Source organism: Penicillium riverlandense, assembly GCF_028828495.1.
Source record: "Penicillium riverlandense strain IBT 135883 chromosome Unknown utg000003l_segment0_segment0, whole genome shotgun sequence".
Taxonomy (NCBI): Eukaryota; Fungi; Ascomycota; class Eurotiomycetes; order Eurotiales; family Aspergillaceae; genus Penicillium; species Penicillium riverlandense.
The window spans coordinates 3,724,684-3,750,709 of NW_026643196.1; the positions used below are offsets into that span (position 1 = coordinate 3,724,684).

Sequence of the window (26,026 nt, forward strand, 5' to 3'; positions counted from 1 at the left end):
ATATAGAAGGGGAGGCTATCGTCAGTAGTATTTAAATAACTTACGAATTCCTTTCTTTCTTTCTTTCTTCTCCATAAAAGGAAAGGGCTCAACTCGGTCATGTGACTACACTGACTCAGCAGGAAACAAAAAAATCACTAACCTAGTCAGGCTAGCGTCTTTCTGATTTTCGAAGCAAAAAAAATCTCGGCCGCCGCAACGACGCCGACACTCAGACAGAGCTCGCAGCACATTCAACCCTCCCAGCTGCGTTACCCAGCTCCTTCGACAGAGATTATTCTTCATACGCAACAATAATGGCTTTCACTCCTCGAGGTCGTGGTGGCCCCCCTGGACGGGGCGGTCGTGGTGGTGGCCGTGGTGGTCGAGGTTTGTTTTATCCAGTCGATTTCTGCAGCAGTTCGACGCATGGACATTGGTTGCTGGTGAACATTACTGGCTCAATGACCATGCGATGTCTTGTCTCCGGATGCAATTGAAGGGGTTTGGTGTGCTGATCGTTGGTTTTTTTCCCTTCCCAGGTGGCTTCGGAGACCGAGGTGGCTTTGGCGGTCGCGGCGGTGGTCGTGGTGGCCGCGGTGGCCCCCCTGGCCGTGGCGGTCGTGGTGGTCGTGGTGCTCCTCGTGGAGGCCGTGGTGGCGCGAGTGGTGCTCGGGGTGGTGCGAAGGTTGTCATTGTAAGTGCTGGACATTCGACGACAAAGAGAAAAAAGAAAAAGTCGCTAACCACACACTCCGTTGTATAGGAACCCCACCGTCACGCTGGTGTGTTCGTCGCCCGTGGTGGTAAGGAGGATCTGCTCGTCTCCAAGAACTTGACCCCCGGCGAGGCCGTGTACGGCGAGAAGCGCATCTCGGTCGAGTCGCCCGCTGAGGACGGCGCTGTCACCAAGGTGGAATACCGCGTGTGGAACCCGTTCCGCAGCAAGTTGGCGGCCGGTATCCTGGGTGGTCTGGACGACATTTACATGAAGCCCGGCGCGAAGGTGCTGTACCTGGGTGCTGCCTCGGGTACCTCTGTCAGCCACGTCGCCGACATCGTTGGCCCGACTGGTAACGTCTACGCGGTCGAGTTCTCCCACCGATCCGGCCGTGATCTGATCGGCATGGCGACGCACCGCACCAACGTCATCCCCATCGTCGAGGACGCCCGTCACCCGCTCCGCTACCGCATGCTCGTGCCCATGGTCGATGTCATCTTTGCCGATGTGGCCCAGCCCGACCAGGCCCGTATCGTGGGCTTGAACGCCCACATGTTCCTCAAGGCTGAGGGCGGCGTCATCGTCTCCATCAAGGCCAACTGTATCGACTCCACGGCCAAGCCCGAGGTGGTCTTTGCCCGTGAGGTCCAGAAGATGCGTGAGGAGAAGATCAAGCCCAAGGAGCAGCTGACCCTGGAACCGTTCGAGCGTGATCACTGTATCGTGGCCGGTATTTACAAGCGGTCTGCATAAATCCGGGTTGGCTGTTTCTGATGTCTATTTCATTTCATGCTTTCTTCTCTCGGCGTCCAGTGTTTTCTTTCCGACAGGTTTCTTGCCCATGTACTTTTTTTCTCTTTGTTGGTTCGTCGCAAAAATTTAGGTCTCTGTTCTGATTGAAATGTACACGCTGGAATGTGTCCGTCGTCTATGCCGTCTAGAATATGAGAGACCGTACTTGCTATTAGTTACTTCTTCGGAAGTCGGTTGAGTAAGAAGTATTAAACCCACATCTGTGTTGGACCCTCGGACTTGCGCCGGTCCTCCATCATCAACTTCCCGGGCTGGTCGGGTATCGGATTTCCCACCGACCACGACCCGGAATGGGTGGATACGCAATGATGGAGAGAAAGCGTGGGGGTATTGGACCTCTCGGTCAACCCCGCAAGGGCGAAGTAACTATATAAGGCGTGGGATCTTTCATTCCTCCGTTGTTGGTTTAGTATACTAATTTCACAGCCTCCCTCACACCATCATGTCGATTCTCATCACCGGTGCCGGCGGCTACGTCGGCCAGGAACTGGCCTCTGCCCTTCTGGCCAACACTCCAGCCTCGACCACCGTAACAATCACCGACGTCGTCGAACCAGCCGTTCCAGAGTCAGCGACACAGCATGCTAGCCGTTTGAAGCGCGTGCGCGCCGACCTAACCACCCCCAAAGAGGTCGACGAGCTGATCAGCGCCTCGCACCCCTACGAGACCGTCTACATCCTGCACGGAATCATGTCAAGCGGCTCAGAGGCGAACTTCGAGCTCGGCATGCGGGTCAACCTTGACGCAACGCGCTACATCCTCGACCGGCTTCGCGCCACCATGCCCGGCGTAAAGGTTGTCTTCACCTCGTCGCTGGCCGTCTACGGGCCCGCACCACCAGGCTTCCTCATCAATGAGACCAACTTCGCGCCCGTGCCGTCGTCGTCCTACGGATCCCAGAAACTGATCATTGAGACTCTACTGAATGACTACTCGCGCCGCGGATTCCTCGACGGCCGCTGCGTGCGCCTCCCTACCGTCACCGTGCGAGCGGGCAAGCCTACCCAGGCGGCGAGCAGTTTCGCGAGTGATATCATCCGCGAACCCTTCCATGGCAAGAAGGCTATCCTCCCCGTCGCTAAGGAGACGGAGATGTGGATCTGCTCGCCGTATACAATTGTCAAGAACTTGCTCCATGCGCGTGATGTGCCGAAGGAGGCCTTTGGGGAGTCGCGGTCTGTGAACCTCCCGGGCCTGAAGGTTAGTGTGCAGGAGATGCTGGATGCATTGGAGCTGGTGGGGGGTAAGGAGAGACGGGCCCTCGTCGAGGAAAAGTATGATGCGGCAACGGATAAGATCGTGCAGTCGTGGACGCCGCAGTTTGACACGGTGCGGGCGTTCCAGCTGGGGTTTGCGGCGGATATTGGGATGCTGGAGAATATTCAGCAGTTTGCCAGCGGATTTGTACAGTAAAGGTATCAGGTAAATAAATTGTGAAGCACTCGACAGGGTGGAAAGCAGAACATAGGAAGTAATCGGAAAGACAGCATAATGCGGGTCACATGATTGGCTGCGAACAATTTGCCTTCCGAACTTCAACTCACCCCATGAATCAATCGCTCTTTCCACACCTCCCTTCCCTCCCACCCTCTCCTTCCTGCCATCTCCCACACAATGGCTTCCCGCCGCCTCGCTTTCAACCTCAACCAGGCTCTGCGGAGCCGTGCGGCTCTGAAGTCCATCCAGCCCGTCAAGCGAGGCTTTGCGTCGCCCGTTGCGTTGCCGTCCACCACCCAGTCGACCACCCTCTCCAACGGTTTCACCGTGCGCCCCCCCGCAAACCATCTCAATGGCATGACAACCTCGCTAACACAGCTTAGATCGCCACTGAGCACTCCCCATGGGCCCAGACCTCCACCGTCGGCGTGTGGATCGATGCCGGTAGCCGGGCAGAGACTGACAAGACCAACGGCACTGCGCACTTCCTCGAGCACCTTGCCTTCAAGGTCGGATCCTACGAACCCCCAACGCGAACCGTCTATCTGACATGTCTTACAGGGCACAAACAAGCGGTCGCAGCACCAATTGGAACTCGAGATCGAGAACATGGGCGCTCACCTCAACGCCTACACCTCGGTATGGCCGGAATACCCAACACCCAATACAGCCCCCTCCACAGGTACTAACTGCACTCGCAGCGTGAAAACACCGTCTACTACGCCAAGTCCTTCAACGCCGACGTCCCCAAGGCCGTCGACATCCTCGCCGACATCCTCCAGAACTCCAAGCTGGAGCCAGCCGCCATCGAGCGGGAGCGCGACGTGATCCTGCGCGAGCAGGAGGAGGTTGACAAGCAGCTTGAAGAGGTTGTTTTCGACCACCTGCACGCCACCGCGTTCCAGAACCAGCCCCTGGGTCGCACCATCCTCGGCCCCAAGGAGAACATCCAGACCATCTCCCGGGACAACCTGACCGACTACATCAAGACCAACTACACTGCCGACCGCATGGTCCTGGTCGGTTCCGGTGGCATCCCTCACGAGCAGCTTGTGCGTCTGGCTGAGCAGCACTTCGGTGCTCTCCCCAGCAAGGCCCCGACCTCCGCGGCCCAGGCTCTCACTGCCGAGCAGAAGCGCACCCCCGAGTTCATTGGCTCCGAGGTCCGTCTGCGTGATGACACTGTCGGCTCCGCTCACATCGCTCTCGCCGTCGAGGGTGTCAGCTGGAAGGATGATGACTACTTCACTGCCCTGGTCACCCAGGCCATCGTCGGCAACTGGGACCGTGCCATGGGCCAGTCTCCTTTCCTTGGCAGCAAGCTCAGCGCCCACGTCAACAACCACAACCTTGCCAACAGCTTCATGAGCTTTTCCACCAGCTACAGTGACACTGGGTGAGTTTTAAGCCGTCTCAAATAATTTTGAATTTGCTGCTAATATCGCAATTAACAGTCTCTGGGGTATCTACCTGGTCTCGGAGAACTTCAGCCAGCTGGATGACCTGGTCCACTTCACCCTCCGTGAGTGGTCCCGCCTCTGCAACAACGTCACCTCCGCCGAGGTCGAGCGCGCCAAGGCCCAGCTCAAGGCCTCCATCCTCCTGTCTCTGGACGGCACCACCGCCGTTGCTGAGGACATCGGCCGTCAGATCATCACCACCGGCCGCCGCCTCAGCCCCGAGGACATCGAGCGCGCCGTCGGCCAGATCTCCGAGAAGGACGTCATGGACTTCGCCAGCCGCAAGCTGTGGGATCAGGACATCGCCATGAGCGCCGTCGGCAGCATCGAGGGTGTCCTCGACTACCAGCGCATCCGCGGCGACATGACCCGCATGCTGTCGTGATTTGATTCTTGTGCGTGTGAAAGATGACTGACTGGACTGCTTGCCACCACAGAGGTGGTTAGAGGTTTTTGTGTGTGTTTGAATGTATTATCAATCATTGCCCTTGGAGATTGTTGTTAGATCCCAACCTGTGTGAAATAGCAGTTAATTGGTTTTGCCACAGTAGAGCTTTATATCGTCTGTTCTGTTCCCCGAAAGGAGGGACAGCAGGCTGTTTCTTTTGTCGAGTTAGTTCTCGTGCTGGAAATTGGATTCTTTCCTTTGTTGATACACTTCCATCTTCCATAAAAAACGTAGCTTCATGTCATTTGTGAATTTATCTTAGTCCTAGACATGTACTCCCTCAACCTCGAAAACATAGTAAACCCATTCCACAACTCTTCCCCTCCTTTCTCGGTCTTCTCCGGCATACCTACCTGCTCCAACGCAAAAGATGCACCCACAGAACCATAACACGCAGCTTCAACAACGCTTCCACCCGTCTTGAGATAGCCCACCGCAAATGCACCCAGGAAGGCATTCCCGGCCCCAGTTGGATCAATTACTTTCGCATGCTGCTTCGGCGGCTTGGAGTCGGAGTCGGGGTCATAGAATGGGGGAATCCATACCGGAGACGGAAGAGTGCGTGATCGAAGTAGACATCCAAGCTCTCCAGCTCTGATGAGCATAAGCCCGTTTCCGGATGGACCAACACCTCTTTCCAAGAATTTTAAAGCCAGTTCCTCGATTTTCGTTTTCGTTTGGTCTTTTTCTGAATATTCTTCCGAGGCCGAAGCTGATGGTGAGAGTGAGAGTGATTCTTCAAAGAAAGCAGCTAGTTCTAGGTGATTTGGAGAAAACACGTCCACCAACGCTGCGGCTTCTAGACATGTTTGTAGGTTCTCGGATTGGCAGGACGGTGGTGCAGGTTCCCAGATTATCAGAGGGCGGTTCGTAATACCTGCCTTTTGACGAAGAGCAAGAAGACTCTCGATGCGAGGTTTGATATCGTGCGGAGTGTGCAGGTAGTGAAACACATTTGAACCCAGAAGTGCCGTGCTCGCTATGCTGCTGTCTTGAACTGCGAGGACGGGTGTGGTATACTTGAAGTCCTTGGCTAGAGGATTAGTTAGTTAGTATGAATTTATCACAGCAAGGGAGAAATTAATCAAGACTTGTAGATAATGGTGAATCGTACGTCCAAATGTAGTATCTTTGTACTCAAGTAAACCCCGAGTTGATGGCTTATCCGTTTCTTTCTCTATAATCAACGTCGTATTCCAGCTCTCCAGGCAATCTTGCACAGATCCTGGAAAGTCATTTCCAATATGAAGCGGCCAGCCTATTGAGCGGCTCTGTGGAGGGGGGAGAAATAATCTAGCTCCGAGTGTGGCTACATATGTAGGATGCGGTTGGATCCTATGTCAGTGGGGGTGTATGTTGCGATATAAACGAAGATTAAAACTAACCATAGACTCCAGAGCCCCCGACTACATTTGTTAAAGGGGTTTGATCTGCGACTCGGATCTCGTCGAGGACTACCAGGCCCAGGCTTGTGAAGGAGATGTCAGATGTGGACATGGTAAATTGATCCAGGTAGTTCTGATATAGCCGCAAAATAATATCAGTTTGCAATTTGTGGGTGCTATGCTATCTGCAGAAAAGGAGAATTGGGAGATTCGGGATGTTGATGTCGGGTAGAATAATAGTCTGTCATCTCATACTGCGTCGCTAAGCCGCTTAGCCCGATTCGGTAACGATTATCTAAGCACGGGCCGAACCAGCTCCGATCGGTTTGATAATTTTGTCTGCGCAACACAACTGCACCAGTCGTCAGCTTTGATCACCATGGGCAAACGAGGCGGCAAAAAAGTGAGACGCGGAATAGTTACCTAATTGCCAACGAGTACTGACCCTCCTTCTCACAGGGCGGTGGCCGTGGCGGCGGGGTGCGCAAACCCTCGGCCTACCAAGATATTCCCAAGACCAACGAGAAGCTCGAGCGCTACTACAATGAGCCGGGCATTATTCCGGAGGAGGACCGGGAGGAATTCTGGACTACCATGCGAAGAGATCTCCCTAACAGCTTCCGCTTTACGGGCTCGCGAGGGTACGTCTCTTTTACCACACCTTCCACACGTGGATGATCGTTTTCCAGGCAATGAAGCTAATTGAAGTTGCAACAATTACAGACATGCGCTCGCTGTTCAGCAGCGTCTCAAGGATTTCTATATTCCCAAGATCACCTCGATCCAGTACGAGGGCGAGTTCGTCGAGCCGCCGCGCCCAGTCTCTTGGTACCCGGACCAGCTCGCGTGGTCGATGACCACCCCGAAGAATGTGGTGAGACGGTTCGCGCCCTTTTCCGCTTTCCAGAAGTTCCTTGTCGCCGAGACGGATGTCGGGAACATCAGCCGCCAGGAGGTTGTCAGTATGATTCCTCCGCTGCTCATCGATGTGCGGCCTGGGATGACGGTGTTGGACATGTGCGCTGCACCGGGAAGCAAGTCCGCGCAGCTCATGGAAATGATTCATGCTGGTGAGGAGGAGTCTATCTTGCAGGTCCGGGAGCAGGTGGAAAGCGGCAATGCGGGTCCGGAGCCCTTGGGCCCGGAGGGACTGAATGATGACGGCCGCAGCACTGGGCTGTTGATCGCCAATGACAGTGACAACAAGCGGGCTCATATGCTGATCCACCAGTTGAAGCGACTGAGCTCGGCGAACCTGATTGTCACGAACCACGATGCTACGATGTATCCGTCCATCAGGCTGCCGCAGCTGCCTGCGGAGGATGGAAATAAGCAGAAGACCAGATACTTGAAGTTTGATCGCATTCTGGCTGATGTTCCTTGCTCTGGAGACGGTACTGCTCGGAAGAATATCAGTGTCTGGAAGGAGTGGAACCCCGCCAACGCCCTGGGATTATACGCCACCCAGGCTCGGATTCTGGTTCGCGCCCTGCAAATGCTCAAGGTTGGCGGTCGGGTTGTCTACTCTACGTGTAGTATGAACCCCGTCGAGAACGAGGCTGTGGTCGCCAGTGCAATTGAGCGCTGCGGCGGTGCTGCCAATGTCAAAATCATCGACTGCAGCCAGGAGCTGCCCGGTTTGAAGCGGGCTTCTGGCCTGCGGAATTGGAAGGTGATGGACCGTGAGGGTCGTATCTGGAACAGCTGGAAAGAGGTTGAGGGGCACAGAGAGAAGGAAGGCATTGAGGGCTTGGGAAGACTCGCCGAGGGCATGTTCACACCCACGGGAGAGACGGCTGACCTGCCGCTCGACCGGTGCATCCGGATCTACCCTCACATGCAGGATACCGGTGGATTCTTCATCACGGTTCTCGAGAAGACCTCCGAGATCAAGGCCAAGTCGGAGAACAGCAATGTCATCCCGAAGGCATCCGTGGCGGCTCTCGCTGCTGAGCTTGACAGGAACAAAAACGGGCATGGACAGCCTCTGGAGAAACTACAGGCACTGGATGAGCTTGTTGTTCCCGATGAGGAAGCCCAGGAAGAAGCCTCGAAGAACGCAACTGTCGCGGAGTCCTCTCACGGGCTCCCATACTCCGCGACCCTTGACGCTTCTACTACTGTTGCCCCAGCGAAGCGGGTGGGAGAGGACGACCTTGAAGATGAACTCCCGGCTAAGAAAACCAGACTTGATGACGGCACAGAGGTTTTGATTGGAGATCGCCCCGTTCATCGCCCCTCGTTTACAGTTGAGACTGAGCACGTCGATACGCCTGGGGACTCGACGCCCACTGTTACTGCAACCGCTGCGACAGCATCGACAGAGAAACCCCTGAAGAAGAGAGGCCCCCAGCAGGAGGAGCCGTTCAAGTATCTCGACCCCAACCATGAGGTGCTTCTTCCCATCTACGAGTTCTATCAATTATCAGAAAGGTTCCCCCGAGACCGCTTCATGGTCCGCAACGCCCAAGGAATTCCGACGAAGACGGTGTACTACACCAGTGCCTTGGCGCGCGATATTCTTACACACAATGAGCGCCAGGGCATGAAGTTCGTGCATTGCGGCGTGAAAATGTTTGTGAAGCAAGACGCACAGCGGGAGAATGTGTGCCGGTGGCGCATCCAGACAGACGGGCTGCGCATCATTGAGGCTTCGCTGGGCCCCGCCCGAACCATCACGCTGACCAAGAAGCCTACTCTGCACCGGCTGCTCGTGGAGATGTTCCCGAAGGTGGACGACGAGGGCTGGAGGGCTCTCGGTGAGATCGGTGAGCAGGTGAAGGATATTCCCATGGGATGCAGCATTCTGCGCATTGAAGCCAGCGACGCCGAGGATGGCATCAGGTAAGTCTCTTTCAATTTTTGAAACTCAATTCTATTCGTACTAATCTGGATCTAGTGAGCGGATGGTGTTGCCCCTGTGGCGGTCTCTGCACTCGTTGAACCTCATGTTACCCAAAGAGGAGCGTCGGGCCATGCTGTTGCGTCTTTTCAACGACGACACGCCACTCATCAATTCCACGCTGAAGAAGAACGGTGCGGGCGACATCTCGACCCCAGACCCGTCGGCGGTTGAGACTCCCACTCTTGAGCCGGCCGTCGAAGCCGAGGACGTCGCGATGATGCATGAGAACGTCCAGCTGGGCGAGGATGAGCAGGAGCAAGTTGACACGCGGGAGACGTGGACGAAGGCAGGCGACGAAGAGGACCGTTTCAACACAACAGTCTAGCCATTGAACTTGGAATTCCCGGATATTTTCTTTTTACAATTATTTACGATGATTGATGGTGGTCAATGTACTAAAAAAAAAAAGCACTTCTTTCTTCTGCATGGAAATTTCCCGAATCTCCGTCTCTCTTCATAACATAATCTACCCGAGTGCTCCGGTGGAGCGATCTGCATGCGGTTGTTTTCGATCCACTCGGAGAATCGTCGGCACACATACTCGGCATACATAGCGGATTGGATGGAGCTCTGAAGTGGATGACCCAGCTAGTACACCGGGTAAATTCAGCCACCAGCACGGCGTCTTGATGAAGTTTGTTTGCCGACTTTGATCAGGCCATTGACCCCGCAGGAGATTGATTGATGCCAGGGTTTCGTCTTGATTATTCTTAATTCAGGGCACGTCCACGGACATGGTTACAGAATCCGGCATGATTGGAGAGAGATGCTCTTGTAAGGCCGTGCTAGTGAAGTCTCGCAATCGGGGGCCTGACAAGCGCAGACAGAGCGTAGCAACATGGGGTCCGGTCGAAAGAACACCGAGGCAGACCAGACCCTGACAACCGTGCACGACTTGCAATAAGTGGAAAAATCGCGGTGGGCTCCCCGCTCCCAGACAGCCTCGCCGCCGGGGGATCTTCAGCGTAATTGCCCGGAGTGAGCTGGCGCAGGTCCACATCTCCTGCGACACTCTACATCATCGGGGCGCCGCGACTGGTGGGTGCGCATGGAGACGCACCCCGCCTGATGCCCCTGTCGATGATGTGACGATGAAGCGAATTACTGTGTAGGAGCCGGTCCGCAACCCCATATTGCTTGTTCTCTCCGGACCTATCTATAAATTAGCTGCAGGGGTCCGTTCTTCATTCTTCTCACCCCCGACGATCCCTTGTTTGTCGTTGTTCGCGGTAGAGAAAGAAAAACATGAAGCTCTTGTCTACCTGGGCTGTTGCCTGTCTGGCGGCTCAGGCAGCGGGTGCTGCACTCAGCCATAATGTCAATGGCTTTACAATCAGAGAGCATTCGGACCCGGCGAAGAGGGCCCTGTTGCAGAAACACGTACGTTTCGGCCTCGTCCCTTGCGGCATGTCGGAACTATACTGACTCAGCGGTTGTATGTATGTAGGTGACCTGGGACGAGAACTCGCTATTTATCAATGGCGAGAGACTCATGATCTTCAGCGGTGAAGCTCATCCATTCCGGTATGAGTTGTCTCTAACTTCAATTGGGGCGCGATTTGTTTTGACATGAATTATCCGCAGACTACCCGTTCCGTCCTTGTGGGTTGATGTCTTCCAGAAGGTCAAGGCTCTGGGGTTCAACTGCGTTTCGTTCTATACCCACTGGGCCCTGATGGAAGGTAAACCCGGCCACTACAGCGCTGAGGGCGTGTTCGATTTGGAGCCCTTCTTCGAAGCGGCCAAGGAGGCGGGTATTTATCTTCTGGCTCGCCCGGGCCCGTACATCAACGCCGAAGCGTCTGGTGGTGGGTTCCCTGGATGGCTTCAGCGCGTGAATGCCACTCTGCGGACTGACCAGCCGGCCTATCTGAAGGCCACCAACAAGTATGTTTGTTCCATACTCGCATCCATAGATGTCTACAGCTGCTTACTTGTTGTTCTAGCTACATCTCCAACGTCGCTTCGACAATTGCCAAAGCGCAGATCACCAACGGCGGCCCGGTCATCCTTTACCAGCCTGAAAACGAGTACTCCGGCGCTTGCTGTGGCGTTGATTTTCCCGATGGAGAATACATGCAGTATGTCGAGAACCAGGCTCGCAATGCCGGTATCGTCGTGCCTCTCATTAGTAACGATGCCTACCCCGGCGGTCACAATGCCCCGGGCAGCGGCGTTGGTGCGGTCGATATCTACGGCCATGATAGCTATCCCCTTGGCTTTGACTGTGCGAACCCCAGCACCTGGCCCTCTGGTGACCTTCCCACGAACTTCTGGACCTTGCATACGGAGCAGAGTCCCTCGACCCCGTATTCCATCAACGAGGTATGTCGTGTTCATTTGACTTTGGAGTACGCTTGTCTAATGGCGGTATAGTTCCAAGGTGGCTCGTTTGATCCATGGGGAGGCGAAGGATTCCTCGCCTGCTCCGAGCTTCTGAACAGCGCGTTTGAGCGAGTGTTCTACAAGAACAACTTCAGTTTCCGCGTTGCTATCATGAATCTGTACATGGTATGGAGACACCCAGCTTTCACTTGTCCATGGCCAGCTTCTGACTTCTGCAGATCTTTGGTGGTACCAACTGGGGCAACCTGGGCCATCCTGGTGGCTATTCGTCTTATGACTATGGTTCCGCGATTACGGAGTCGCGCAACGTCACCCGGGAGAAGTACAGCGAGCTCAAGCTGATTGCAAACTTCATGAAAGTGTCTCCGGCATACCTTTTGACGGAACCCCGTAACCTGACGACGACCACGTATACGAACAATGCTGCGTTGACGGTGACACCTCTGATTGGAAGCAACGGCTCAGATACGTCGTTCTTCGTGATCAGACACACCGACTACTCCAGCGAGTCGTCCGACCAATACAAGCTCAAGCTTCCTACAAGTGCTGGCCAGTTGACCATCCCGCAACTCGGTGACAGCAGCCTTAGCCTCAACGGCCGCGACTCGAAGATTCATGTTGTTGACTACGATGTGGCTGGCACGAACATCATCTACTCTACGGCTGAAGTCTTCACCTGGAAGAAGTTCGCTGACCACAAGGTTCTCGTTCTGTACGGTGGTGCTGATGAGCATCATGAGTTGGAGGTTGCTGTGGATGGGAAGATGTCAGTCCTTGAGGGCTCTGAGTCCAAGATTGCGTCCAAGCAAAATGGCAAATCCGTCATCATTGGATGGGATGTTTCGCCCACTCGTCAAATTGTCCAGGTGGGCGATCTGAAGATCCTCCTCCTTGGTAAGTCTCTTTCAAGGCAATGCGAAGTTTTAATTCACAGCTAATGTAATAACTAGACCGGAACTCCGCCTTCAACTACTGGGTCCCGGAGCTCTCTACTCAAGGCACGACGCCCGGCTACAGCTCCCAGAAGACCACTGCCTCGTCGATCATCGTCAAGGCCGGCTATCTCGTGCGAACCGCATACCTGCAAGGCAGCGATCTCCACATCACTGCAGACTTCAACGCTACTACTCCTATTGAAGTGATTGGTGCTCCATCCAAGGCCAAGAACCTGGTGATCAACGGCAAAAAGGCTCATGTCAATGTTGACAAGAACGGCTTCTGGTCCACCAGTGTCGAGTACTCGGCACCTAAGCTCAAGCTCCCAGCCCTCAAGGATCTGGACTGGAAGTACATTGACTCACTCCCCGAGATCCAAAACTCGTACGACGACTCGGTCTGGCCGGGGGCCAACCAGCCCTTCACCAGAAACAGCGTCAACCCACTCAAGACGCCGACCTCGCTCTACTCGTGCGACTATGGCTTCAACACAGGCACCCTGCTCTACCGCGGCCACTTCGTTTCCACCGGCAAAGAGGACAGCTTCTTCGTGCACACCGAGGGCGGTTTGGCTTACGGCCATTCCGTCTGGCTGAACGAGACCTACGTTGGCTCGTGGGCTGGAACGAGCGTCTACCAGGACTACAACTCCACATACTCGCTTCCCAAGCTTCAAGCCGGCAAGTCCTACGTGATCACAGTGGTCGTCGATAACATGGGTCTGGACGAGGACTGGACCGTCGGCTCCGAGGAGATGAAAGACCCTCGCGGTATCCTGAACTACGCCCTCTCCGGCCGCCCGGCCAGCTCCATCACCTGGAAGATGACCGGCAACCTCGGCGGCGAGGACTACCGCGATCAGGTGCGTGGCCCGCTGAACGAGGGCGGGATGTACGCCGAGCGTCAGGGCTTCCACCAGCCCCAGCCGCCATCGCAGCGCTGGAACTCCGGCAGTCCACTGGAAGGTCTGTCGGAGGCTGGCATCCGCTTCTACAGTGCTAGCTTTGATCTCGATCTGCCGTCGGGCTATGACATCCCTCTGTACTTCAACTTCGGCAACTCCACCTCCCCGCCGTCGGCGTATCGTGCCCAGCTGTATGTCAACGGGTACCAGTTTGGCAAGTATGTGAACAACATCGGGCCCCAGACGAGCTACCCTGTTCCAGAGGGCATTCTTAACTACCATGGCACCAACTGGGTGGCCTTGACGCTGTGGGCGCAGGAGTCAGACGGTGCGCACCTGGATAGTTTCGAGCTGGTGAACACCACGCCGGTGCTGACGGGCATGGGCGAGGTGCACTCGGTCGAGCAGCCGAAGTGGGCGAAGCGAGCGGGTGCATATTAATTATCTACCTATTATTGATCGGTGTAAATAATAGCTATTGGTGGTAGATGTGAATCAACAAGAAGTGTGGTGTGGTTACCCGTATACTTTAGGGCTTGTTTTGTTTATCGATAACCAGGAACTACTTACTACTAGCGCCGATCATCCCAGCCTCTCCTTGCACTTACTTCCCTCTTTCCTCCTCCCTTGTCTCACCTTGTCTGTTGTTTAACTACCATGCCCTTCTCGAGTCGCGACCGGTGTCCTTTATTCTCATTTTCATCCATGATCGACTGCTAAATCCACCTCCCATCTCCCACCAGCGCATCGCCATCTCCGCAGTTCCGCCCAACCTCCCTCAGCCGAAGTTCCCCAGGCAACCGCCGACCTCACTTGTACAAAACCAAAGCCACTTTCTTTTCAGAAGTGCAAAATGGACTCCATAATCCCCCCAGCAGGGGACCTGTCCTCCGAAAAAGCCGCGCCGCTCGCCGTCCCTTTCAAACGCGAGGAGCTCATCGGCTCCCCCTCTTCAAGCGCCAACCAACGCCGGTACACCACAATCTCGATCCCGAGCACCTACGGCCAACAAGACTCGAGCACCTCCCCCGGAACCGTGGTCGGCATAGTCCTCGGCAGCGTGGGCGGCTTCGTCCTCCTCCTGTACCTAGTCATCATTGCCCTGAACCCCGGCGGCTTCTCGCGAGGAGGAGGCTTATCCGTCGACGAGGAGATCGTCATACGCAGCCGGCACGGAACGCTATCCTCGAGCCGTCCATCCAGCCGTCGGCGCCGCAGCGAAGTCGTCGAGGTGGTCGAGGAGCGCGGTAGTCGCCGGCCATCGTCGTCGCGATACCGTCGCCGGGACTCGGATGATCGCATCGTTGTCGAGGAGTCAGTCACTGCTACTACGACTACAGATGATGTCGTGGAGGTCGTTGAGGAGGAATCCTCGACGGCTTCGACCTTGTCCACTGTGCCGAAGAGGCACAAGCGCGGTTCGAGTGGGAGGGGTGCTTATCGCAGTGTTGATCCCCGCGAGTATGGGGGTGGGGGTTCGTATGCCAGTCGGTATCGGTGATTCTTTGTATTAGTGGGGCGTGAGGTTTTTTTTTTCTAGGATCGGAGTTTACTGATACCCATTTTGTGCTTTTATGCTCTGCTCTGCTCTGCTATGCTATGCGTGATGATTATGATGTATCTGGGTTTTGTTATGATATGAGTCTTCTGAGGTCCATTCTGTTTATCTCCTTCACTCGAAATACTGAAACTATATACGATATGCAATCCATTCAAGACAGTTTTTCTTTCAGCAAGACGCCATTCTTGTAGATTGTCAAGTTGAAGCGCAGCGTTCCTTTCCACATGGTCTTTATTGATGGTCATATACGGTTTCGCATAACTCTCTGTAAGCGATTGACGCGAATATGCCCGAACATAGATATAGTGAGAATTATAGCATTTCAGAATTGGTTTTATAATATTATACAATTGAAGGCGACACCGTCTTCCACTGCGGATATCATAGAGTTTTTTGTAGACATATAGCGGACACACTCTCCCAGTGTTCATGAACTTGCAGTCCCACGGTCCGTAAGCTCTATATATTCATCCCGCACACGGTATTGTACAGTTCTCATAACATGTAACCCTTGATCGGCATCTGCTGGGTGGATAATCGGATCTTCCTCTCGTTCCCAGCCCCTCAATCGATCTACATTAGTAGAAGTATAAGACCGATTTCTTTGAGAGGTCGTATATGTTGAGTCAGGTTTTGTCAATTGAGACCTGGTTCCATAGACACCTTCGGTGTATGAAACTCCATATTTGTCCTCGTAGGCCGCAACGAAAGATTTGAGAAATGCGGTTACTAGGCAGCTGACGCTCAGGGCGAGGTATATTTCGGTAGTGACAGTTGCAAAGGCCCCAATGAGAGCCGGATCATTGGAGGCAATTTGTAGTGTTGTGTAGTGAAAGCGAAGTGCTGCGAGGGGGACAAGTCTAGTAGATTGAACTTGGGTCAGTCCAAAGGTTCATAGATTTAGGAAGTGAACTCACAGAATTCGGCTCTCTAGAGCTAAGAAAACGATAACCTTTTTCTTTATCGATATCCTGACTTTATGGATTGCCAGTCCGGAATATAGGAGAACTAGGACCTCGGTGATGATATCAATAGCTGTGATAGCTTGCCACCGGGGAAGCTACGGCATTGTCAGTGCTGGTACACAAAGCCTGTAGCAACTTCTCAAACACTTACTAGACTATCACACTGAGCGGCGCTGATGTCGTACCATGGGTCGTGGCTACAGCGAATGGCTAACAAAATTATGGCAAGCAATGTCCAGATAATCATACCACCGAGAATCATGCGAATAAATCGACGTTGCATATGTGAGAAGAGAGTATCATAGAATACGCAGGTAGTAATCTTAGAGAAACCCAAGACTAGAATAGAAAGAATGTCGGCAGCGTATCCGGCCTAATAAACTGTTAGTATCCCAATATCTCCGTTAAGTTTAATATCAGGCTTACCTTGAGCATTCGATTGTCTGTGGCCCTCACGGACTCTGCCCGAGTCCCCCAGCCATAGTGGACTTGAGCTAGCACCACTGATGCTTGAGCAGACGCCGCAATCTATATGATGTTAGTCGAAGGGGATAAAAAAGTAAAAGATAATTGCTCTGTGAAGAAATCAATAATCCCCTACCACAAGTACACCAAATAAGTAGTCATCCGTTTGTATAATGTGTCTGTGGTATGAAGAGTATACTCGTCCTAGGAGAGCAGACAGAACCAAAACTAAGTAGAATGCGGCGATCACAACAATCAATCCGCTATGATCGTTGTCATTGTTTGTGGTCAGCGGAGCGCTCACACCCGAGGGAAGCGTCCTCGAGACAGTCGTCATGACGGGTTAACGAGCCAGAATAACAGGACATCAGGAGTCTGCTTTAATACATGAAAGACAGGGATGTGATTTAGGGGCATTTGTCTCTTTCTTTTTGTCTTTTTTTTCCTTCTGGGTGGGAGAGAGATAAAGCCACGGCATTTGTATCCCCGATGAATTACCCGGCTTTCCCAGCGACAAAGTATATTTCGCCCTTTCAAGATAAGGGGCAATCTGCAAACACGGAGAATGTTCCAAAATGTAGCCACTAGGAACTCTAAATACCAACACGCCCAGGGCTTTCCATCTCGAGTGACCAGGGCGTGCGACGATCGGAGCTGCGCCGCATAGGGCAACAAATTCATTTTGGCCGCCTTCGTTTGATAATGTCCAGGAAATAGGATGAAACAATGTTTGGTAGAGGGCACCTAACAAATGCTCTCCAAAAAATGGGGCCTTTTGAGGTAAAATATACAAATGAGGGCAAGTGAGCAGTTCGCGGTCATCTACACGGTCTCCACACGGTCCATCGAAGGAATCCTTTCCTGCGATCTGGTACGCCCAACTCGAGCCGTCCACAACACGCGGATTTTGCTTGGCATAGATTGGATTATTTGTTCTTCCAGCCTTTTCACTCGGAGAATGTAGGTCTAATTGCACTAAGCAGACTAGCTAAACTATATAATTTTCCGTACAGGGATGAGATTGAGCGCTGCCTCAAGAGTGGCCCAGGCGGGCCGGCGGCGGTAAACAGTAGGAGATCGGCGCCCGGCCCCTGCCGTAGGGGGTGGGTGGATATCCAGGATGCACAAGGATTCGGGGGTGGTTCGGGATTTCGGGTCTACTACTATGTATGTCCTCTAGAGTAAAAAAGGTTTAGTGACACGTTATCTCAACCCCTCAGCTCCTGCTGTTATCCCACCCTTTTTCTCACATTTTGTTCCCTTCCGTCTTCTCGGTCACACGATATCCAATCCTCATGGAGATCACTCACAAATCATCAAGCTTGGAAGCGCGGGACAGGGAAATCCAACCCATGGATGAAGATGTTCCTCCAAAAGAAGGAACCGCATTGGATGATAATGACATGCACCGAATGGGGAAGGTCCAAGAGTTCAAGGTGTGTCTGCTCATCCAACGGCATTGAATTGATTCCTCAGCTCATACTCTCAAACAGAGAAATTTACGACCTCTGGCTGCATTGAGTTTTGCTTCAGTCCTGCAAGCAACCTGGGAGTTCATCCTGATGTGAGTAGACTAAAAAGTCCTTAGCACGTCTCTAGCTCACCAGTGTTGTGTTTTCAGCTCGAACTATCAAGGCTTGCAGAATGGCGGCCTACCTGGCATGTTCTGGTCTTATATCTGGACCTTTATTGGATTTGGGTTTATTATCGCCTCACTCTCCGAGATGGCGTCGATGGCACCAACATCTGGTGGACAATATCATTGGGTCTCGGAGTTTTCTTCTCCTCGATACCAAAAGTTCCTCAGTTATATTACAGGTCTCTCTCGCTGCAACCCCTAATTATAGGACTTGATTACTGATTCCTCCATTATCAGGCTGGATGTCGGTATTGGCCTGGCAAGCTGGGTCAGCCTCTGGCTCTTTCCTCACTGGAACAATCATTCAGGGATTGATCAGCGTCCGAGATCCGCATTATGTTCCAGAAAACTGGCAAGGCACTTTATTTGTCTTTGCGATGGTTTTAGTGATCTACATTGTTAATGTCTACGCGTCCGATTTGATGCCAGTGATGAATAATCTCTTGATGCTTCTTCATATTCTGTCCTGGGCAGTCATTATAATAGTCCTGTGGGCTATGGCCCCTCATCAATCCGCCAAGGCTGTGTTTGTCACACAGTGGGAAAACTTTGGAGGCTGGTCCACTATGGGATTGAGTGTGATGATCGGACAAATATCAGCCATCTACGGCTCCCTGAGTATGCACCAAACCTTTTTGTGAATACATGTCAAATATACTAACATATCCCATAGGCTCTGATGCAACTGCACACATGTCCGAAGAGGTGACAGATGCTGGACGAAACGTGCCTCTCGCCATTGCCTGGGGCTACTTTAGCAATGGTATAATGGCTACCGTTTTGCTGATTACTTACCTCTTCGCTACTCCATCGGTGAAAGACTCCCTTGACGACGACAGCGGATTCCCATTTATCTACGTCTTTAAACAAGCAACCTCAGTATCAGGAGTCAACGGGCTAACGGCGATTATCCTCTTACCGGTTATCTTCAGCAACATTCTCTTCAACGCCTCTACCTCCCGCCAAACTTTCGCCTTTGCGCGTGACAAGGGCCTGCCATTTTCTCGATGGATTGGTAAAGTTGATGCAAAGCGCAAAATCCCCACGAATGCCATCGCCCTGTCCTGCATAATCAGCTGTGCGTTGTCTCTCATCAATATCGGATCCACGACTGCATTCAATGCCATTATCTCTCTAAATGTGGCTGCGCTTATGTACACATATATTATCTCAATCAGCTGTGTTATCTACCGGAAGATTTGGCATCCTGATACCCTCCCACCTCGTCGATGGGATATGGGACGATGGGGATTGGCTGTGAACATCATCGGGCTGATATATTGCTACTTCGCGCTGTTCTGGTCACTGTGGCCAAGCAATATCCCGGTGACGCTGGACAACTTTAACTGGAGTGTGGTTATATTTGGGGGCGTCTTCATCATCAGTCTGGTGATGTACGTGATCAAGGGACGCAAGGATTATGCTGGGCCGGCAGTGATTGTCCAGTGGTGATTAACCAACGAGCCCATGGTTAGTAATTGTAGGATAATATTGTTTAGACCCTGATCACTCTTAATTACCACGATCAATCTAGAGCTTTCTTACAGGTGGGAAAGTATCAACTACACAGAAACGAAACGAACGAGCCCCGTATGTATATTAAGTACAAGCACACCAGACCACCAAAAAAAAGAGAATAGCAACAGAAAAGGACACAAACAACCCACAATTCCAAGCAACACCGAAAAACAAACGCCATTGGCCCAAAAATCAAACCCAGACCCAAACCCAGCACCGGCTCTTAATATTTCACAGCGAGATCCCAACCCACCCATCCTATCTCGCAGTGCAATCACACACGCGCATAGGGAGATCTAAGAAGAAGCCGCCGCGCCGAGCTGAAAAACAGCCAACCTATTTCCAGGTCAACCAGCATGATGTTGACTGACACCACCTAGAACAAAATATCCAAGCAGCAGCAACAAGCCAAGGCAGCCATAATTCCCGCGCAGAGACCACCACCCGCACCCGTGGAGCTCCTACCACCGGGCGCGCCGGCGTAGTACCCCTGTTGTGGCGGGTATCCCTGCTGCTGCGGATAGTACATGGGCTGGCCCTGGGGCTGGTAATAGGGACCGCCCGGCTGCTGCTGGCCACCGCCGTAGTTGTAGTTCTGCTGGGGATAACCTCCGTACGGCTGCTGCTGCTGTTGGGCGTAGTAGTCGTTTGCGGAGCCGCCTTGTTGGGGGTAAGCGCCGCCGGTCCCTTGGTAGGAAGGGGGTGGGCTGGTCTGGGTGTGTTTATGGATATTAGTCAAACCGAATATTGATTTCGCGGAGGGATGGATGAGATGTATATGATGGAAAAGCATTGCGAAAATGTGGCTTGCACGTACCGGCTTGTTGTAGGACATGGCGGTTTTAGCTCGTGGATGTGGAGCTGCGAACGAAGCTGTCAATCCTCCCGTGCAGATCCGAGGATTGTGGGGCGTAAAGGGCGTGGTCTTTGCTCAGTTGGGGCTCTGAGCTGGTATATATGATATGGGACAAGGATGGAAGCGGTGGAAGAGATTGGGAAATCGGAGGGCTTCGAGAGGCAACGGAAGGGCGGCAAGAGGTGGAAACCGGAAGCGCCGAGAAACTAACTGCAGGTGACGAACTAGAAGAGGCGCAGTCCGGGGATCCGGATGAGTAAGGTTTGGTGCCTGAGGCAACATTTTCTATACTACAGTAGGCAGGTCTGTTGGGAGCATGATAAGAAAGCAATAAATTGGAATATGACACATTCGCTGAGGCGAGGCTTTTAAGTCGTCGCAACGGTCCACGTATGAGACAATCCGGAATATGGAATAATGCACGAGCGCACAAACACGAAAATACAGAGAGCGTCCATGTTATAGACAAGACTATGCCTGGTCCTCGAGCGAGGCCTTCAGTTCGTCCTCAGCATCAGCCACCGCGTCCTTCTCCTGCGCCAGTTCGGCCTCGGCCGTCGGGGCACCGTTCACGCCCTGCTTGATCGCGGGCTTCTTCGCATCGTCGGTGGTACGGCCGTTGGGCTCGGCGGCGATCTTGGCCTCTTCCTCCTCCAGGCGGGTGATCTCCTCCTTGGCTTTCTTGATGTTCTGTGCATAAAATTAGCAAACGCGAAAATGGAAGCGGGAGGGAAACAATGGCTTGCTTACCTCCTCGGTCTTGCTGGCTTGGTTCTTCTTCCACTCCTGGATCTTAGCCGCAAGCTTCTCCACGACGGCGGGCACGTCGGCCTGGTTCATGGGCGGGTCGACCTTGACCTTGGCGAACTCCTCGATGATGCCGACGTTCATGTTGAACTTGGCCGCCTCGGGAGCAGCACCCGCAGCACCACCCTTCTTCCCCTTCTTGCCCTTCTTGCCGCCGGTGCCGGCGAAGTAGTCCTCCTCGCGCTCCTCCTTGCGAACAACCCGAACGCCCTTCAGACCAGAGTCGTCCACCTTGCGGCCGACCTCGGCGCGGAAGTTGCTGCCCTCGTCCTTCTTGTCATCCAGACCGAGCGCGGAAAAGTTGAAAGCCGGGTCGAAGTGGCGGATCAGACCCTGCGCGGTCAGGATCTCATCCGAGAAAGCCGGGTGCGAGGCCTCCTCCAGCTTCTTATCAGCAACCTTCTTGCGCTTCTCGCGCTCAAAAGCATCACGCTCGGCCTTCTGGCGCTCGCGACGAACACGCCAGGCCTCATCCTCATACTCCTTGTAGGCACGGCGGGCTTTGTAGTAGTTGTCCTTGATAGAGCGGATCGCAGCGAACTTCTCCTGCTGCTCGGCGCGCAGCTTGGTGCGCTCATCGCGCAGCGAGTTGAGGTTCTTGAACACGCCGTCCTGGTCGGCCTTGATGGCATCCAGCTGCTTCTGGATCTCGGTATACTTGTCGCTCAGAGCCTTGGACTCCGGGTTGTCCAGGGTCTTCTTGAGCTCGGCGATCTGGGCCTTGAGGTCATTGATGCCCTTCTGGGCCTCGTCCAGTCCGGCAAAGCTCTTACGCTGCTTGCGCATGTTCGAGATGTCCGACAGGGCCTTGCGCTCGTCCACCAGACGCAGGGTGCCCGAGTCGACCTGCTTCTCCAGACGGGCAATTTCCCGGTCGATGTCGTCGACGCTCTTGAAAGCCATCTTGCCGCGCGAGTTGTTCTGCTCCGCAATGCGGGCCTTCAGAGTGGACTCGATCGCATTGATCTTCTCCAGGGTGCTGGACCGCGAGGACTTGAAACCCTGCTGCTTCTGGCGGATCGACGACAGTTCGGTACGGAGTTCCTGCTGCTTCTTGGCGACGGGGGAGTCCTGGTTGTTGGGTTTGGCACCTTCCAGCTTGGCTTTGACTGCGTTCTAAGGTGACTGTGTTAGCCATTGACTCGATCGGGCAAAAATTGCGGCAACCCGATCACGAGCCCACACCGTCCGAAGTGAGGGCATGAGTGAAGGCTGTGGAATTGATTGCTCAAAATATGATGAGACCATCAATGACAGTGGGTGATCATACCAGCTTCTCCTGAGCAGCAGTGTGCTCCTTTTCGGCTTGTGCGAGACTGGCCTTGTAGGCCTCCTCATCGGGCTTGGAAGGCCTGACCCGAGCCTCTGGGGCAGGGGCATCAGCAGCAGCAGCGACAGCAGCCATTGTGAAAGAAACCAAAAAAAAAATTCTTTCAAAAGAAGAGCGAAATCAAGAAAGGAACAAAGGAAGAGAAAAAACGAAGACGGGAAGGCGAAAAATAATAATAACGGCGAAGCCATTCCCCTTTCGATGATTCGGCCTGGTTCTCCGCTTAACTAATGGACGGGCAGAATTAAGTGTTCCCGCCAGCCGATTTTTGTTCGACTGACACTCACCTTTCCCCTTCACACCCTCCCACCCACCACCGCGACCATGGACGGAGACATTGCGTCGCAGAATGCAGATGCTGCCAATACGGAGATGATCCGTCTCTGGCGCACCTGGAAGACAGTGCTGGAGCTGCTGGTCGACCGGGTAGGCACTAGACCACCTGCTACCCTTGATCAAAGCTGACCATTGCGATTTGGCACGCAGGGCTACGAAATCACAGAAGGTGAACTGAAGATCACACTGGACCAGTTCAAAGACAAATTCTCCGACCCACTGGGATATCCTGAGTATGCAATCATCCATCCAAAGAGAACGAAAGAAAAATAAAAAGCACCTGCTAATCCACCCGCCCCCAGTCGCAACAAGATGAAAACCTCCGCGCGGCCCACGGAGCTCATGAAACAGAAATACACCCCTCTCCCCAGCAAATCCAACCCCGACCCACAGCCCGACTGCGGCCTGATCTACGTAGACTTCTGTCCCGACTCGACGGCCGTGGGCACGAAGCAAGTGCGGGCCTTCAACCACTTCATCGACGAGAACAACTACCACACCGGCATCTTCATCACGCAAACGCCCATCTCGCCCTCGGCTGTGCGTTTACTGTCTGGCATCCCCGGCCGCATCTGCGAGCACTTCCAGGAGCAGGATCTGCTGGTCAACATCACCCGCCACGAACTGGTGCCGAAGCATGTGCTTCTCAGTCCCGAGGAGAAGGCCCGTCTGCTGGAGCGCTACCGCCTGAAGGAGTCGCAGTTGCCGCGTATACAGGTGTCGGATCCTGTGGCACGGTATCTGGGTCTACGGAGGGGGCAGGTGGTGAAGATTATTCGGAAGAGTGAGACGGCTGGGCGGTATGCCAGTTATCGCTGGGTGATTTAGGTCGGGATTGGGTTTCTACTGCAGGGTTTGTCGAGTCTGTTGCGTCTGCTCGAGTGGAAGTCGTCCCCTATGTGTGACATTATACCCGCAGGGAGAAGACAAGATGGATACCCACCGAGACCAGGAGCAAAAAGAAAGAAAAAACTGTATTATGGGCAGCATGGCGTACCGGCGAAGTGTGTCTCCGTCATTCATTGTGGGAAATGGGGATGAGGATTCTTCTGATCTACATAGTAATGTCCATTGTCGCGATCAATCAATCAATTAGAGGAAATGTACTTGATACCTTCTTGTCTTCAGGTATTTGTTAACTATTCACAATTCGTTTCGTCGTGAGTTCGTATATATGACAAGAGTCAGACTGCTATGTCCATTGAAGCCCAACTCCAACCCAACCAACTCCAATGCTAAACAAGTCACCAGGGAAATACCAGACACAAACTCCCAGACCAGAAATTAACCCCTAAGCAAATAAATCCAACCCGATAGAAAAGAAGAACAACGAAAGTCGTCACGCAGGGTATAGTAACATATGTAATAAAACCTCACACCTTCTCGTCCGAACCATTACGCTCGGACAAGAGCCCACCGACATCCTGCAACTCAACGCCCACTCGAATCGACAAGTCAGAGGGCGGCCGATACGGCGGCACTGGCAGTGGAGCAGCAGCAGCAGCAGCAGCAGCAGCAGCAGCAGATGATTCACCAGCCGCAAGAGGAGAAGAAAGGTGAGTGTGAAGGGGAGGGAGCTGCTGAGAGGGATGAACTGGGAATTGCGTAGCAGCGACAGCTGGAGCAGCAGGCGGAACAACAGCAGAAGGCGGCGAAGAAGCCACTCGTGTAATACCGCCGATATCTTCTAGAAACGCACGACTCCCGCGCCCGGACCACTGCTGTGGCTCGAGGAGATCGTGGTCTCGCGCCAGGGTTTGTGGACCGGCGGGCGAGGGCGGGGTTTGGTCTAGTAGGCCGCCGACATCGAAGAAAGATATCCGGCGCGGGGAGGAGAGGGTTGAGGTTGAGCGCGGCGCGAGAAGGGGTTTCTCGCGCGGGGACTGGATGGTGGGAATGTATTCTTTCGGAGAGACAGGGTAGCCGCCGTCATGCTCATTCTCATGGTACTCGGCGGACGGTCTGCTCTTCTGGCTATCTGCCGCAAAGGACCAGGTCTGGTCAATTGTCCCCGTGCGCGCCATTGCATAAGGGGCGACGGGCGGCGTAGGGCGGGGGAGAGCCAGATCCGACACGGCGGATGAACCCGACGAGTAGAGTTTTGGGTTGAGGCGGATGCCCAGGTCCGCTGCGAGGTCGGAGTCGCTGCCCCATTGGTTATGCATGACGGTGTTTCTGCGGACGGAGGATTGATCCATGCTCTCGGTGACAGAGGCGGAGCCCTGGTGAGGCTTATACTTTGGTTTCTTGACGCCGCGGTCACGGACGAAGGAGCCGATGACGAGGCAGTTGGAGACGGCGGTTGCGCCGAGGATCTCGAACGAGGCGATCAGCGAGCGGTACTGCTGCGAGCCGTGGTGTTCTATCACGGAGGGCACGCGATAGCAGGTGATCCCGACGAGGATCAGCGAGAGGCAGAAGAGGAGCACGAGCGAGATCTTGCGCTTGAGTGGCATGTGCGCCATGAGGACGATGGGCACGGGAAAAGCGATTAGCAGTAAGTCGGTGATCACGTCGCAGGTGCCCATTGTGATGAGATTCGCGTACCCGGCGCGACAGGCTGGTCCGGGGTCGGGCACGACCTGCCAGTAGTGATCGAAGGGGTGGCATTCGATGAGGGTTGCGAACACGACAGCCACGAGGGTCAAGGCGAGGAAGAAGTGAATGAGGCGCAGGAAGACCACGACAGAGCGGCGCCAAACCAAGCCGGTGACACGCTTCAGGAACTCGCAGACGGTCAGTTTGGCCGTCCAGATAAAGATGGCGTAGAAGATGCGGGCGGCCAGAACGAGCTTGGAGCCAATCTGTCGCGAATGGATATCGGCCGCTGACAGCCCCGCGGTGGTGGTGTTATTCGTTCCATAGATCAGCACGAAATGCACCAGGACCATGCGGATGACGAGCGGGATCACGCTGGCCATCATGATCTTGTCCTCGGGGAAGAGGCGCTCGATGCGGACATAGCGCCCGCACAGCCGGACGACGATGATGGCTAGGGAGAAGGCGGTTGCCCACCAGCTCATCATCAGGGTCGGGTTGACCTGCTCGCGTGTCTGGCTGGCGGGCGGGCTGGGGGAGAGGCTGAGGCCGGCCATGGCAGGTGGTCGGTGCTTTCACATAGCTAGCTCTAGTGGGGCGGCGGATTCGGGTAGTGGGTGAGGATGATTCGAGTGGTGTCGTTCTAGAGAGGGGAGGAGAGGTACTAGGATATATG

The 26,026-nt window shown here is 53.9% G+C and overlaps 13 protein-coding genes across 13 annotated transcripts; 8 read left to right on the forward strand and 5 right to left on the reverse strand.

Moving 5' to 3' along the window:
* Positions 1–469: 469 nt before the first annotated feature.
* Positions 470–1,453, forward strand: N7474_005105 (rRNA 2'-O-methyltransferase fibrillarin family protein; the record flags this gene model as incomplete). Its single annotated transcript, XM_057196520.1, has 2 exons — positions 470–676; positions 746–1,453. The coding sequence occupies 2 exons, from the start codon at positions 470–472 to the stop codon at positions 1,451–1,453; spliced, it is 915 nt and encodes a 304-aa protein (XP_057053916.1).
* A 502-nt stretch (positions 1,454–1,955) lies between these two features.
* Positions 1,956–2,927, forward strand: N7474_005106 (SDR family oxidoreductase; the record flags this gene model as incomplete). The annotated part of the gene is made up of 1 exon (XM_057196521.1): positions 1,956–2,927. The coding sequence occupies one exon, from the start codon at positions 1,956–1,958 to the stop codon at positions 2,925–2,927; it is 972 nt and encodes a 323-aa protein (XP_057053917.1).
* A 201-nt stretch (positions 2,928–3,128) lies between these two features.
* On the forward strand, positions 3,129–4,796 carry N7474_005107 (mitochondrial processing peptidase; the record flags this gene model as incomplete). Its single annotated transcript, XM_057196522.1, has 5 exons — positions 3,129–3,278; positions 3,335–3,460; positions 3,513–3,590; positions 3,653–4,347; positions 4,406–4,796. 5 exons carry the CDS (start codon positions 3,129–3,131, stop codon positions 4,794–4,796), a joined length of 1,440 nt encoding a protein of 479 aa, XP_057053918.1.
* A 116-nt stretch (positions 4,797–4,912) lies between these two features.
* Positions 4,913–6,356, reverse strand: N7474_005108 (uncharacterized protein; the record flags this gene model as incomplete). The annotated part of the gene is made up of 3 exons (XM_057196523.1): positions 4,913–4,924; positions 5,213–5,892; positions 6,245–6,356. 3 exons carry the CDS (start codon positions 6,354–6,356, stop codon positions 4,913–4,915), a joined length of 804 nt encoding a protein of 267 aa, XP_057053919.1.
* A 267-nt stretch (positions 6,357–6,623) lies between these two features.
* N7474_005109 (tRNA (cytosine-C5-)-methyltransferase) lies at positions 6,624–9,474 on the forward strand (the record flags this gene model as incomplete). The annotated part of the gene is made up of 4 exons (XM_057196524.1): positions 6,624–6,647; positions 6,704–6,885; positions 6,968–9,088; positions 9,144–9,474. 4 exons carry the CDS (start codon positions 6,624–6,626, stop codon positions 9,472–9,474), a joined length of 2,658 nt encoding a protein of 885 aa, XP_057053920.1.
* A 920-nt stretch (positions 9,475–10,394) lies between these two features.
* On the forward strand, positions 10,395–13,776 carry N7474_005110 (glycoside hydrolase family 35 protein; the record flags this gene model as incomplete). Its single annotated transcript, XM_057196525.1, has 7 exons — positions 10,395–10,529; positions 10,597–10,673; positions 10,734–11,036; positions 11,096–11,474; positions 11,526–11,660; positions 11,714–12,389; positions 12,446–13,776. 7 exons carry the CDS (start codon positions 10,395–10,397, stop codon positions 13,774–13,776), a joined length of 3,036 nt encoding a protein of 1,011 aa, XP_057053921.1.
* A 412-nt stretch (positions 13,777–14,188) lies between these two features.
* On the forward strand, positions 14,189–14,836 carry N7474_005111 (uncharacterized protein; the record flags this gene model as incomplete). Its single annotated transcript, XM_057196526.1, has 1 exon — positions 14,189–14,836. The coding sequence occupies one exon, from the start codon at positions 14,189–14,191 to the stop codon at positions 14,834–14,836; it is 648 nt and encodes a 215-aa protein (XP_057053922.1).
* A 487-nt stretch (positions 14,837–15,323) lies between these two features.
* Positions 15,324–16,663, reverse strand: N7474_005112 (uncharacterized protein; the record flags this gene model as incomplete). The annotated part of the gene is made up of 5 exons (XM_057196527.1): positions 15,324–15,756; positions 15,814–15,956; positions 16,013–16,234; positions 16,288–16,389; positions 16,463–16,663. 5 exons carry the CDS (start codon positions 16,661–16,663, stop codon positions 15,324–15,326), a joined length of 1,101 nt encoding a protein of 366 aa, XP_057053923.1.
* Positions 16,664–17,340: 677 nt separating this feature from the next.
* N7474_005113 (GABA permease) lies at positions 17,341–19,417 on the forward strand (the record flags this gene model as incomplete). Its single annotated transcript, XM_057196528.1, has 6 exons — positions 17,341–17,493; positions 17,547–17,762; positions 17,820–17,890; positions 17,948–18,144; positions 18,203–18,583; positions 18,639–19,417. Coding segments are annotated over 6 exons (1,797 nt in total), but the record flags the coding sequence as incomplete, so codon positions are not given.
* A 442-nt stretch (positions 19,418–19,859) lies between these two features.
* N7474_005114 (uncharacterized protein) lies at positions 19,860–20,318 on the reverse strand (the record flags this gene model as incomplete). The annotated part of the gene is made up of 2 exons (XM_057196529.1): positions 19,860–20,195; positions 20,301–20,318. 2 exons carry the CDS (start codon positions 20,316–20,318, stop codon positions 19,860–19,862), a joined length of 354 nt encoding a protein of 117 aa, XP_057053925.1.
* Positions 20,319–20,810: 492 nt separating this feature from the next.
* bfr1 (putative nuclear segregation protein (Bfr1)) lies at positions 20,811–22,551 on the reverse strand (the record flags this gene model as incomplete). The annotated part of the gene is made up of 3 exons (XM_057196530.1): positions 20,811–21,029; positions 21,090–22,262; positions 22,417–22,551. 3 exons carry the CDS (start codon positions 22,549–22,551, stop codon positions 20,811–20,813), a joined length of 1,527 nt encoding a protein of 508 aa, XP_057053926.1.
* Positions 22,552–22,800: 249 nt separating this feature from the next.
* Positions 22,801–23,640, forward strand: N7474_005116 (DNA-directed RNA polymerase core subunit RPB5; the record flags this gene model as incomplete). The annotated part of the gene is made up of 3 exons (XM_057196531.1): positions 22,801–22,902; positions 22,963–23,045; positions 23,115–23,640. The coding sequence occupies 3 exons, from the start codon at positions 22,801–22,803 to the stop codon at positions 23,638–23,640; spliced, it is 711 nt and encodes a 236-aa protein (XP_057053927.1).
* A 545-nt stretch (positions 23,641–24,185) lies between these two features.
* Positions 24,186–25,907, reverse strand: N7474_005117 (putative integral membrane protein Pth11-like; the record flags this gene model as incomplete). Its single annotated transcript, XM_057196532.1, has 1 exon — positions 24,186–25,907. One exon carries the CDS (start codon positions 25,905–25,907, stop codon positions 24,186–24,188), a length of 1,722 nt encoding a protein of 573 aa, XP_057053928.1.
* Between the last annotated feature and the right edge of the window lie 119 nt (positions 25,908–26,026).